The 13,127-nt window shown below is 37.6% G+C and overlaps 1 protein-coding gene across 1 annotated transcript in view; it reads right to left on the bottom strand.

Moving 5' to 3' along the window:
• The window catches only part of LOC122035066 (L-2-hydroxyglutarate dehydrogenase, mitochondrial-like), a 48,372-nt gene extending 35,975 nt beyond the window's left edge, over nt 1-12,397 (bottom strand). Inside the window, exon 1 of the mRNA XM_042594440.1 lies at nt 12,058-12,397. Coding sequence (XP_042450374.1) covers nt 12,058-12,336 — 279 coding nt within the window. The 5' untranslated portion in view covers nt 12,337-12,397. The remainder of the gene's footprint in view (nt 1-12,057) is intronic.
• Nucleotides 12,398-13,127: the final 730 nt, after the last annotated feature.

Raw genomic sequence — 13,127 nt, 5'->3', positions numbered from 1 at the left:
CTTTGGAAAACCTTGGTGAAGACTATCCTTTGATAGTAATCACCATTGAAAAGTTAGGCACAAACTAGAAGAAAACATTGAAGTTTTTACGAGTTTTCAAGTTTGTGTCAATCTTTGAAAATAAGAAGTATTTTCTTAGAAAACTATTTTTCCTTGTAAGTATATGTCTTAAATAATCTCTACAAAAATTTTCATGATTTTTAGAATTTTATAGAATTATTGAGGTATTTCTGAATTTCAGTTGAAATTTGATTTCAGAAATTCAGACATAATCGATCAACCGATCAATTGGGAGAGTTCAATCGATCAGTCGATCGATTGAACTGGGTTTTTCCGTGAGCAGAGGCTCATGAAATCGATCAACTGATCGATTCAACCCTGCCTGGATCGATCAGTTGATCGATTCAAGAGTATTTTCCACGAACAGAAGCTCGCGGAATCGATAGTGGATCGATTGAATGGCTTCAATCGATTGAGTCCCAACTTCAATCGATTAGAAAGGCTGATCTTGACTGTAAATGTCTTATTTCAACACACTAAATCATTTTTAGTCGTGATAACCATTAATAACCCCTTAAAATACATTTATAAATATTTAGGGGTGGTCTTCTTGATGAAAACAAGAATGGATTGGTTAAGGAAGAATAAGTTGGAGTTTAGGTTGAGGTTTGCATTCAAATTTTGATATTTAAACCTCAAAACTTCAAGTTTTTAGATTTCCTAAAGTCTTAGGAATTCCAAGTCATTGTTGGTGCAATGACAGAAGTTTGAAGCATGTTTTTAGAGGGGACTACTCTTTAAAGACATGAAAACTATTTTCACAAAACTTTAGAAGGGAGTAAAACCTTCGCTGTGATAAATGCTCTAGGATGAGCATTGTGAAGTGGTTAATGCTCAAGGGTGAGCATTGGAGACAATGAAAGGTATGGGACCTTCATTGTAGTGTTGTGAACAACGAATAAGGTTGTGAACAATATAAGATAACTCATATGGAGAAGTGTTTTTGATGTGTGTCAAAGGGGAGAATATAGAGTTTAAGTTAGGTCTTCATTACCCAAAGGGGAGTTTGCCCTCTAGAAAAGGGAGAAAATGAAGGAAATCCTCATTCATGATTTGGCATGAAGAAGAAGGTGAGGCTATTGGATTAGCCTAACTTAAAGGTATTGTCAAACATCAAAAAGGGGAAGATTGATGATGCAATATCCCCTAGGTCAAGGTTGATCAGGTTGAATAAGCTTGAGTTAACTCAAGCTTAAGTCTTGATTTGGTTCGATATTTGACAATATATGGAGATTGCAGATGCAATCGTCCATTTGGAGAGATTGTTGGAACAATTCCTCGTCAATGTTTGACTAGATTGACAAGAAGAAGAGTCAAGTAGATCAAGGTTAACCAGATACTTAATTGGGAAAGTCCTAACTGGAGGTTAGGCAAGGATAAGTTCAACGGCAGAAGAGGGAAATCCAAGTAGGTCAGTGTTGACCGAACACTTGGTGTTGAAAGTCCTGGTGAGTGAAGTCAGGTGAAAGACCTAGTGAATGAAGCTAGGCGGATGAAAAATCCTAATGAGTGAAGATAGGTGAAAGACCCGGTGAGTGAACTCGGACAGATGGAAAGTCATGGTAAGTGAAGTCAAGCAGTTGGAAAGTCCTAATGAGTGAAACTAGCCAGTTGGGAAAATCCTGGTGAGTAAAGCCAGGTGAAAAAGCCCTAGTGAGTAAAATCAGGCATGAGGAAAATCTAGGTGGGTCAAGGAAGACCGCACTTGGTGATCGGATGTCCAATGAGGAGTTGACAAAGAGAAAGACCAGATGGGTCAAAGGTTGATTAAACACTTGACGGTCGTAAGTCCAATAGAGAGTTGACATGGAACTAGGAAGTTCAGACGTAGCAAACTTCCGAAGGTCATAACTTTTGACTCGGATATCGGAATAAGGTGATCTCAGATGTAAAACGAAGCTCATTTCGAGCTCTACACATTTTGCGACTTGCCAATCAATTGGGGGGTCAATCGATCATCCAATCGATTGGTTGACAAAGAAACGGGGCAAAATGTCTTGATCGATTGAGTAATCGATCAAGATCTTCCCCAATCGATTAGCCAATCGATTGGGAGAGTTTGGGAGCGAACAGTAAGGTTTTAAATCGATTGGGTGATCGATTGAAGCTGCCAATCGATCAGGTGGTCGATTGAGAGCGTTTCTTCACGACGAACAATGAGTTTCCCAATCGATTGGTCAATTGATTGGGAGAAGATTTCTACGAAGCACAGTAAGAGACGCTCTGAATCGATCGATCGATTTAAGCCTCCCCAATCGATTGGGATATGACCGTTGCGCAAGTTGTGAGGTTTGGACGAATGGGATCGCTGGGATTTGACGTGGCAATCGATTGGGAGCAAGCCTAATCGATTGGGAGCCCTAAAAGTACAGATATAAAGGCGACGACGAGTTCAAACGCCGAAGCTCTCTTCTCCATCTTCTCTGCCAATTCTTGGAAGTCTTTAGAGGAAAAGTGTTGCTGCATGTTCCATCTTCAAGAGGCATTCAAAGCAAGAAAAGCTCAAGGATTCAAGGTTCAAAGTGTCAAGTCATTGTCGATTTGTATTTACGTTTTGTTTCCTTATTTCGAGTTGTACTTTCTTGTTCTTGAGTTGTAAAGGTTTCTCCACCTCTGGTTGTTCCGAGAATGAGTTGTTTTCATAGTGGAGAGTGTGCTCGGCTTGGATCCATGGATTAGTCACCTCATCTTGAGGTGGATATCAAGTAAATCATACTTATTAGCATTGAGAGCATGCTTTGAGTTTATCCACTGCAAAATCAACATCGACGAAGCGAGCTAGCGAGCAAGACGAGTTATTCACCCCCTCCCCCCTCTAGCTCCAAAGTGTCCCAATATATAAACCCTTATCTACGCCAATCAACAGTCGTACAGCAACTATAAATCCTTATCTACGCCAATTAACAGTCGAGCGGCAACTATAAACCCTTGAGTGAGACTCCTGAACCGCTCGGACAGGTTTGAGTTATATTTGAGTCACGGGCTCAGCGTCATATACTCTTGAGCCACTCGACTAGGTTTAAGTTATATTTAAGCCACGAGCTCACCGTCAGAGACTCCTGAGCCACTCGGCAAGATTTGAGTTATATTTGAGCCACGGGCTCAGCGTTAGAGACTCTCGTGCCGCCCATTCGGGGTCGAGCGGTCTTCACTGATCTCGGACTAGCTTATTGGATCTCTTATCTCCCCCAGTCGGGGTCGAGCGGACTTCACTGGTCTTTGGACTAGCTTATCGGATCCCTTATCTCACTCGTTCAGGATCGAGCGGTCTACACCGGTCTCGGACTAGCTTATCGAATCCTTTATCTTTCTTATTCGGAGTCGAGTGATCTTCACTAATCTTTAACCACCTTATCGGATCTCTTATCTCCCATGTTCGGGGTCGAGCGGTCTTCACTAGTCTCGAACCAGCTTATCGGATCCCTTATCTCCCCCATTCGTAGTCAAGCAGTCGTCTCGGACCAGCTTATCAAGTTAACTATCTCCCCCATTCGAGGTTGAGCGATCTTCATTTGTCTCAGACCAGTTTAGCGGATCCCTTATCTCCCCCGTTCGTGGTCGAGCAATCGCCACTGGTCTCGGACCAGCTTATTGAGTTATCTATCTCCCCCGTTCGGGGTCGAGCAATCTCCACTGGTCTCAGACCAGCTTATTAAGGTATTTATCTCCCTAATTCAGGGTCTCGGACCAGATTACTGAGATACCTATCTCCCCCGTTCGGGGTCAAGTCATCTCCACTGGTCTTGGACCAGCTTATTGAAGCATTTATCTCCCCCGTTCAGGGTTGAGCAGTCTCCACTGGTCGCGAACCAGCTTATTAAGGCATTTATCTCTCCCGGTCGGGGTCAAGAAGTCTCCACTAGTTGCTGACCAGCTTATTAAAGTATCTATCTCCCCCATTCAGATTCGAGCAATCTCATCGCGGACCAACTTATTGAGGTATCTATCTCCCCTATTCAGGGTCAAACTATCTCCATAGGTCTCGGACCAGAGAATCTCACAGGCTCTACGCCCGCTCAGTTCACGACTTTCGCTTCCGTGCGCCTTCGATTTCACGGGCTATGCTCCCATTCAGTTCTCGGGCTCTACGTTCGTTCATATCACGACTAACGCTTCTATGCGCCTTTGATCTTAAAGCTTATGTGCTCGTTCGATTCGTGGGATCTGCATGCGCTCGGCAACAGGCCAGTCATTTGCTCCGTATCTGTTAGGTCACCTACTTGGCAGTTGCCCGATCGCCAGTTTGGCATTCATACGCTTGATATCACTCGACATTCACTCGATCGCCTTTTTGGCATTTACTTGGCACTTGTTTTTCTCGGCGCTCTGCCAGGCGCTCGCCATTCGGTCAGTACTTGCCTCGCTCGTTGCTTTGGTGGTACTCGTCTCCTTCGACGTTCGTTCAGTATTATTTTTCGTCGCTCGCTCGGCATCGCTATGACCATTCGATTGGCATCGCTACTGTCACTTGCTTAACACCGCTCCTGCTGCTCAATCGGCATTGTCACAGCTACAAGCTCGACGTTATATGATGAACCTAGTGGTTTGACTTTGTACTCAGGAGCAATTCATCCTTTGTGACAAACTATCTAGTTAATCGGACTCGTGCCTCTTTCGACTAGACTTGAAGGGGAGGCTTATAATGCGGATGTATTATGGGGACTTAAGGGGAATTATGGAGGTGGCAAGGGGCATTTTGGTCTTTTCATATTTTGAGGGTTTTGGTGTTTTATGTGGCACTGTTCATCACATAAAAGGGAAAGGAGGGGGGCTCGTTTCTTCCACCGCTAGGAGGAAGACAGGGGAGGAGGCTTTGGTCTACCGCCTCATGGAGGCCGACGTCGACACCAACCGCCTCCTCTGAACGCTACTAGGATCTCACTCATGCCGCTTCTCCCCCTCCTCTCCCGTGGGGCATGCCGCCGTCGTTGAACATAAAGGAGAGACCGACGGAGCTTCGCTCTTCTCCCTCAGATTTACTCACGCCGATGACATTGACGCCACCTCTCATCTTCTCTCTCCCACAAGACGTCGTCGCCTCCAGCGTCGTTGCCTTCACCAGTCAGCCACTGGCTACCCACGACTCACTCCAGCGCCAAGGGCATTGCCGTCGCACTTCATGGCCCTCACTTTCGCGCCACAGCCCGACGTCGCTCCCTATTCTCCTTCTCAGCCTCGGCCGACTACCACACTTTCGAGAGCGCCGCTCCACAGCCCGACGAACAGCCACCAGCTGCTGACGTCGTTGCCAATGTTGCTGTTGGCGCCCCCGCCATTAGATCCGACCAACTAGCACCCTATCAGCGAACTTAACTTGCCGACGCCTCTGCCTTCAAATTCGACTGATTCATAATCCAGCATTCCGCTCAGCCCCTGATTTACCCCATCTATGGTCGTCGAGCCATTGTGTTTCTCCCTTCGCACCACTATGATGATTGAGAGCTGTTGATATTATCCGACCTATGAGCTGTTATTATGATTCAGCCTTTGTACCGCTGTAGCATTCTGGCCTGCGAGCCACTATTATAGTCCGTTCTGCGACGATTCAAATCACATCTAGCTCCGTGTCGATAGACCCCTACTGTATCCGGCTTTGTGTCGTCAGATCCGGCTCCTCCGATTCACATTCATCTATTCTTCCGAGTCACGACGACTCGATTAACGGCACGACTAGCTCATCAATCATCCACCAGAGGGCGCCCCCAGGTCAGGGTACGTCACCGTACTCACTCTTCGTTCATTTTATTATTCTACTATTTAGTCTGCTTCTTAAATATTCATGGGATCTGTCTCGAGCATCGGGATGTCAGGACCAGGGAAACCCGGTCGCTGTCTGTAGTTAGCGTTAACCAAAGATCTTCTGATGACTTGGTCAACATAGAAGGCAGCTCATCAAACTCTTCCCCTTCGGGGCATGACGGCTTAATCAGCATTCCATCCACATCATTCCGGTCGTTCCGTCTTCTCAGCTTCCCGACAGAATCATATATATATAGCTTATATTGAATTCTAAAATCAATTTTATTTATAAAATTTATATATTTATTTAAAAAATTTATATATTTATTAAAAAAATTAACAATTATTTTTTTAAAATTATTTATAAAATTTTAAAATTATTTTAAATATTTTTATAAAATTTTAATCTATTTTTAATTTATAAAAATAATTTAAAGTTTATTTTAAAATTTATTTTAAATTAACTATATATTATATAAATTATCTATTTTTTATTTTAATTTTTTTATATTTTTAATAAAAATATACATTATAATTATATTAATTAATAGTTTATTTAATTAATTATTAATTTATATATTATATTATTATAATAATTAATTAGAAATTAGATACTATATATATATATATATATATAATATAATGATTTTAATTCAAACATTTTATAAAATCTAACTTTTCCTCATTCTCACGATTCTGTCATATCTGTCGCCTTCGCCTCACCGCCGAGCTCGTGCGACAACTCCACCACGGCCGCAGGGCTCACACGACGAGTCCGCTGCCGCCACGGTGCTCGTACGACGAGTCTGCCACAACCGAGGGGCTCGCGCGACGAGTTCGCCATAGCTACGAGGCTCGCACGACACCTCTAAGGCCAATCGTGGGTTTCGAAACCTTCTAAATGCCTGTGTCGATTTCAATGTGCGGACGGAGTGGTAAGTTTCGCTCATTCCGCTCATCACGGAACAAAATTTATATCCTTGAGATAAACCATACATGGTATTTCCTTTTTATATTGTAAAAATTCATTTGGGATATAATTTATTGGCAGTTACTTCTTATTATAACGTATGGAATCACTCCATTTCTTAACCATAACTTTTTGCTTAAATGATGTTCTTGAAAGAATGTTGATAATGTGTTTCATTCAAAATAAATAAGGTGGCAAACTTGGATTTTCATTACCTACCTAGGAAGAAGTTAAAAGGGAAAAAAATTGTGCTAGAAGTTCACAGAATTAGGAAGAGGTGAAGAGATACAGTTCGGTATTTTTTTTAATTTTTAAATATAAACGTATATTAATTTTATCAATACTTGATTATTAAATATGTGCATATGTTATATTTCGAAGTGTTGAATTTATATTTCAATATTTTCTCATCAGATAATGCCTACTAAATTTAATAAAAAATTATTTTTAAAAATAAGTAATTTTCAAAGTTCAAAACTAAATCTAAAATTATAAAACCATTCAAAAGGCTCAAAGATAATTACAAAATTATTTGAAGATCTTAAATTATTTTTTGAATATATATGAAAAAATTTAATTTATAAAAAATTATTTAAAATGTTTAAGAATTATATTTTGCAAAAAATTTGGATTATTTTAAATTTGTATTAATTTTCAATATATATTAAAAAAATTAAAATATTTTATAAAATATTTTTTAAATTATTTAAATTATTATTAATAATAATTATAACTATTAAATATAATTAACAGCTTATTTATAATAAAATAATAACTAAAAATAACTAAAAAAACGCTCTACTGCGACTCGGGCGCGAGGTCGTAATGGCCTCACGATCGGGTTCTAATGTTGATCCCTCACTAAAACAATAAATATTGCATGCTTCGAGCAGCACGGCTCGAGTATTATAAATCTTGGAACTGACCAAATTACATCAAGGAGTAAAGTTATACTGCAAAGACCACCTTTTCAATATGACAAAACTCTTCCATGAGCTTTCTATATGTACCTTGTTGAGGGTTATATTTGCGATAAGGTAAATAAGTGCTTGTGTGAAAAGGCCTAAGTTATTATAATACAAAACATAGGTTGTCGATTAACGTAACCATCATTAGCCACCATATCAAAGCTCAGTTTTGTCATCCTAAAACTACTGCCCTCGTTGACCACCTTGTTGCTACTTCATTGCTTTGCAGATGTTCCCTGACACCAATCATCTTGTTGAAGACACCTTTAGAGAAACAAATAGGGATGGATCTTTCTAGGCATAATCCTAGACAATAACAATAACAACAGTTTATATCTCAGTAAGTAAAGTCGGCTATATGGATCCTTCTACGTTATAGGACTCAATCCCTTACTATATCATTATCTATATTTAAATCATTTTCATTTTATTTTATCATTATTATCCAAGTTTTCTTTGGTCTCCCTCTTCCTCTATTAATGTGAGTATTGATTATAGTCTCATATTGCCTAAATCGAACATTTATTAGACACCTAAGTACGTATTCATACAATCTTAAATGCATTTTTTAGAGTTTTCCCTCAATAAACACAACCTTGAATTTCTCTTTAATATTCTCATATTTTATCCTATCTAACCTTCGTTTTATAAAAATTCTCTTTAAGCTTTAGAGGTATCTTATGATTGCAAATAACACAAGTCAACTTCCTCCATTTCTACCATTCTACTTATATCATATGTCAAACATCTCTATCAACCCCTCCCCTCTATCCTTTTGGAAAAACGATCCTAGATACTTAAAGTTTTCAATTACAAACAACTTGTACCTTCTAACTTAATAATTTCATTGTTATGTAAAATACTACCAAACTTAAATTTCATAAATTTTGTCTTTACTCTACTAAGCCATTTTACTTCCAATATTTCGCTTCGAGATTCGAGCTTAGCATTTATTCTTTCACATGTCTCATCGACCAAAACAATGTCATCTCCAAATAAGATGCACCGTTGTAACATGTCTTGAATGTGTCAAGACCAATGTAAAAATATATTAGCTTAGAGTTGATTCTTGATATAACTCTATCTTTATAGTAAAAACTTTAGTTAATCCACCTAGATGGTTCAAATTTATCATTTCATCCTAATATATATCCTTAATTAATTTAATATATGTTACACTAACACCTTTCTTTTTGTACAATTCTCTATATAATTTTCCTTGGAACTCTGTCATAAACTTTTCCTTAGTGAATAAATATCATGATACTTTTCAATCTATTGTCTAAGGAGATTGTAGCCTCTATCATTGACCTTTCAAGGGGTCCTAGGGAAGTATCTATTATACGTAGTCTTACCCTACTTTGTAAGAGGCTATTTCTGAGACTCAAACCCATGAGCTCTAGGTTATATGACAGCAACTTTACCGTTGCGCCAAGGCTCCCCTTCAAGCATAAATCCAAATTAATTTTACGTTGGTTTCCTTTCTTAATTTTTTTTATTACTCTTTCCCAAAGTTGGCTGATCAGCTTGGTACCCCTATAATTCATACAATTTTATACGTCTTCTTTATTTTTATAAGGGATTAAAGTACTTACCCTCTACTAAGGTATTTTCTTTATTTTCAATATCAAATTGAATAACTTCGTAAGTCATTCAATAGTATGTTTCCCTAAGCACTTCTATACCTTTATTGGAATTTCATCTAATCCCATCGTTTTCCTATGTTGCATCTCATTTAACGTCTATTCTACTTTTGGAGTTTTAATTCTTCGATAAAAATTTAAATTTTTATACTCCATACTCCTCTAACTATGACAACTATGTAAATTAAATAAGGAAGAGGAAGACCAAAAAAGACTTTGTTAATAAAAATAAAACAAGATAAATATTTAAATATAGATAATGATATAGTAAAAGATAAAGCCCAATAGAGTAAAAGGATTCATATAGCCTACCTCAGTGAAATAAAGCTTGATTATTGTTGTATATTCCTCTGACCTACTTAAGTTACCTAAGCTAAATTTGTCATCTAAACTTTTATTAAAAAGAAGAAAAAAGATACACTCCCATCGCTCCTTTATTTCCTCATTCTTCACGAATACCTCGTTGGATTCATCTATAATATATCTTCATTAGGTAAGATCCTTTATTTTCCTCTCTCACTTTAGTTATTCTATAAATATTTTTTTTTCCTTTCTTTTGTATCAAGTTGTCGATCCAAGTATTCAAAAGTTTTATTCTTAACTTCAATCACTATTTCTTGGCCTCTCTCTTGGCTATTATATACTATTTTAAGTTTTCTCTATTTTTAGAAGTGCACAGTAACTTTTAGTTGTTAATTTTTCTGCCACTTTCTCTCATACTTCCTCGTTCCACTACCAAGATTTTTTATTTAATGGTGTTCATCCTCTTGGCTTGTCGAGTATGCTCTTGACCATCGCTTCAAATTTGATGTCATATTATCTTATATCGTAATCAAGTCACTATATATTTCTCCTAATACTTGTGCTCTACCCTCCCTAAAAATATATTGTTTCACATCCTTTAACTTTCATCACTTGATATTAGGAATCGTATACGTTTTTATTCTATTGATACTATGTATGAAGTATGTATCTAATACCACTAACCTATGTTGAATGATTAAGTTTTCTCTAAGAATGGCATTGCAATCTTTACCAATTTTTCTATCCCTCTTTCTGATAATAAGAAAGTCAATTTGTGACTTATTATTCTCTTTTTTTGAACATAACTAAGTTTTTTCTCTCTTCTTGAAAAACGTATTAGATATTATAAGTTCATATGCTATCATGAAATCCAATATAATTTTTTCATCTTCATTTATTATCCAAAACCATGGTCTGCATGCACCCTATCACATTCCTTATTTCTTACTCCTATATGCTCCTTTAGATGGGAATTTTTTATATTACCTTATCTAGGTCTTCCCAAAACCTATGTTTGGTGTTTTCATCTAATCCTACTTGAGGTGCGTATATGTTAATTATATTACTAGTTTCTTTTGCTATCACTATATTGAGTGTTATAATTCTATCTTCCTTCCTAACTCCGCATACTACTTTGCCCCCTATTGAACTATCAATAACAATACCTACTCCATTTTTCATTTTACTTTTTCGAGTGTATCATAACTTAAAACCTTAATTCTCTATCATCTTTGCCTTCTCTCAACCCATTTTATCTCTTGTAAGCACAAAGCATTAGTTCTTCCTCCTAATTATCGTATCTATTATCTCCATTATTTTGCCAGTGAATATTTCTATGTTCAATGTTTTAAATCTAAGACAATTGGTATTCCTATAATATTTGTTCTTATCCAACCTGAGATATGAGAACTCTTATATATTTAACACAACATTCAAGTTCTCATAGAGATATAGCGATCATTGTTAAGGCATTGCAGTCGAACCCTACAATGTGTTCCTGAAATGTTCCTTTCAGGGAACAACCTAACATTAGCACAATAGTTTGATGCATCTATACATAATATTTGCCTTTATTTGACATTGGTCAACAACCTAACATAATCCTCCTCTTTTATTTAGGCTTAGGGTCATCCATGACGGAGTTATCAATCTATAATACTATAAATTGGGGAGCGGGGACAATATTTTTATATATTTGATTTAAAATACTAACCTTGTTCTTTTTAAGTTGTATGTAAAATGGAATTAGATTTAACAAGTGAGTCTATCCTAATTTTTTTTTAAAAAAAAAAGGGGCACCTCAAACAATCAAAGTGCTTCCCCGCCCTCTTTTTGCAAACTCACTTTCCTCTCAACACTAACAACAAGAATCACATTCAAGGATTCCTTGACCCTTCAAACTGGCCCCCTCTCTCTACTTAAACAGCCCCATCTCACTGCCCCACGAATAGAAACACTCCAGCATAAGTGACCCTCCCCCTCACTACTCCTTATGCACACGCACACACTCCTTTGAGCCGCAACCTTCTAGACTTGGCACTTCCTGAGTGAAATCTTACCTCTGCCACTGGATATACCACCACTCACAGGAATTGGAATAAGCAAGCAAAATGGACCAAAAAATTACTACATTTTCTAACAAGTGGCTTTGCAGTTAGCACTAATTGAGTTGAGTTAGAAAAATATCAAGTTCTTTCCAACCATCCAACCACAATGCATTCTTCATTTCACAGATGACAATTATAAAGTGTGTGTTCAGATAATTGAATTGGAACCCAATACAAAGTTTACAATACAAGCGCGAAATTTCATTGCTATGAAAAGGAAAGGTCAAATTTAAAAAAAAAAAAAAAACTGTTGAGGAGCTAAAAACCTTGAGGCTTGTAGATGGGTAGTAGATCCCAGCATGTATGACCTCGCTGTTTCTGGAACTAGTTCCAGTCCCAAACGTCGAAGCAGCCTCCACTACCAACACCTCTCTCCCTTTGGAAGCCAATTCCCTCGCTACGGCTATACCCACCACTCCGGCGCCGATGACCACTACATCAGCCGCCTCCCGCGCTATTCCTCGATAAGCACAGCCCACGGTTCTCACTGCTCTAGCGGCAATTCCTTCAAAGCTTGTAATCGCTTTCCTCGCCGTTGCCGCCATGTCCGAGCAGCAATTGGGGAAAAAACAAAAGCCCTAGATCCTTGCGATCGTCCAGATTGGCTGAAAGCCTGATAGTATATAATAAATTCATTAATGTCTGTTCGCTTAAATCTAACGGTTATTTAGCTTTTTGGTTTTAAACAATTACACTAGAAAATATTTAAATTACCCTCTAAAATTTAGTAGTTTCAAAGATCTCCTGTAAATTAATCATTACGAAACTCCCATAAGATTTTGGCCATCATCTAAAGGGTACATTTGGATTTCCGAATTTTGCAAAGGGCGCATCACAGTTTTTAAGGAATGACACGTTTTTTTGAAAAAAAAAATTATTATTATTATTAATCAAATCTTCTCCTATTAAATAGAATTAGCTATATAGATTTTTCTATCTCATTAGAATTTACCTCATATTATATCATAACATATATTTAAATAAATTTTATCTTGTTTTATTATTATTAACCAAGTCTTTTTTAATCTTACTTTTTCTTGTTCGATATGCACATTTGTCATAATTTCATATCACCTAATTAAGTATTTATTGATTGTCTAAGTACATATTTATATAATCTTAACGAGTCTTTTGGAGTTTTCCTTTAATAATAGATATAATTCTGACTTTCTCTTTAATGCTCTCATTTCTTATTTTATTTATTCCCGTATATCCATATATCTACCTAACATCCTCATCTCTACAACTCTCATCTTCTGTTCATGTATTTGAGTCATAGTCCAACATTCAATGTCAGAAATATAGTAGGTCTAACCACCATTTTATATAACTTTCT

The sequence above is a fragment of the Zingiber officinale genome, chromosome 11B, assembly GCF_018446385.1.
Source record: "Zingiber officinale cultivar Zhangliang chromosome 11B, Zo_v1.1, whole genome shotgun sequence".
Lineage (NCBI taxonomy): Eukaryota > Viridiplantae > Streptophyta > Magnoliopsida > Zingiberales > Zingiberaceae > Zingiber > Zingiber officinale.
The sequence above is the reverse complement of the archived record's forward strand: the minus strand, read 5'-3'. Positions and strand labels throughout refer to the sequence as shown.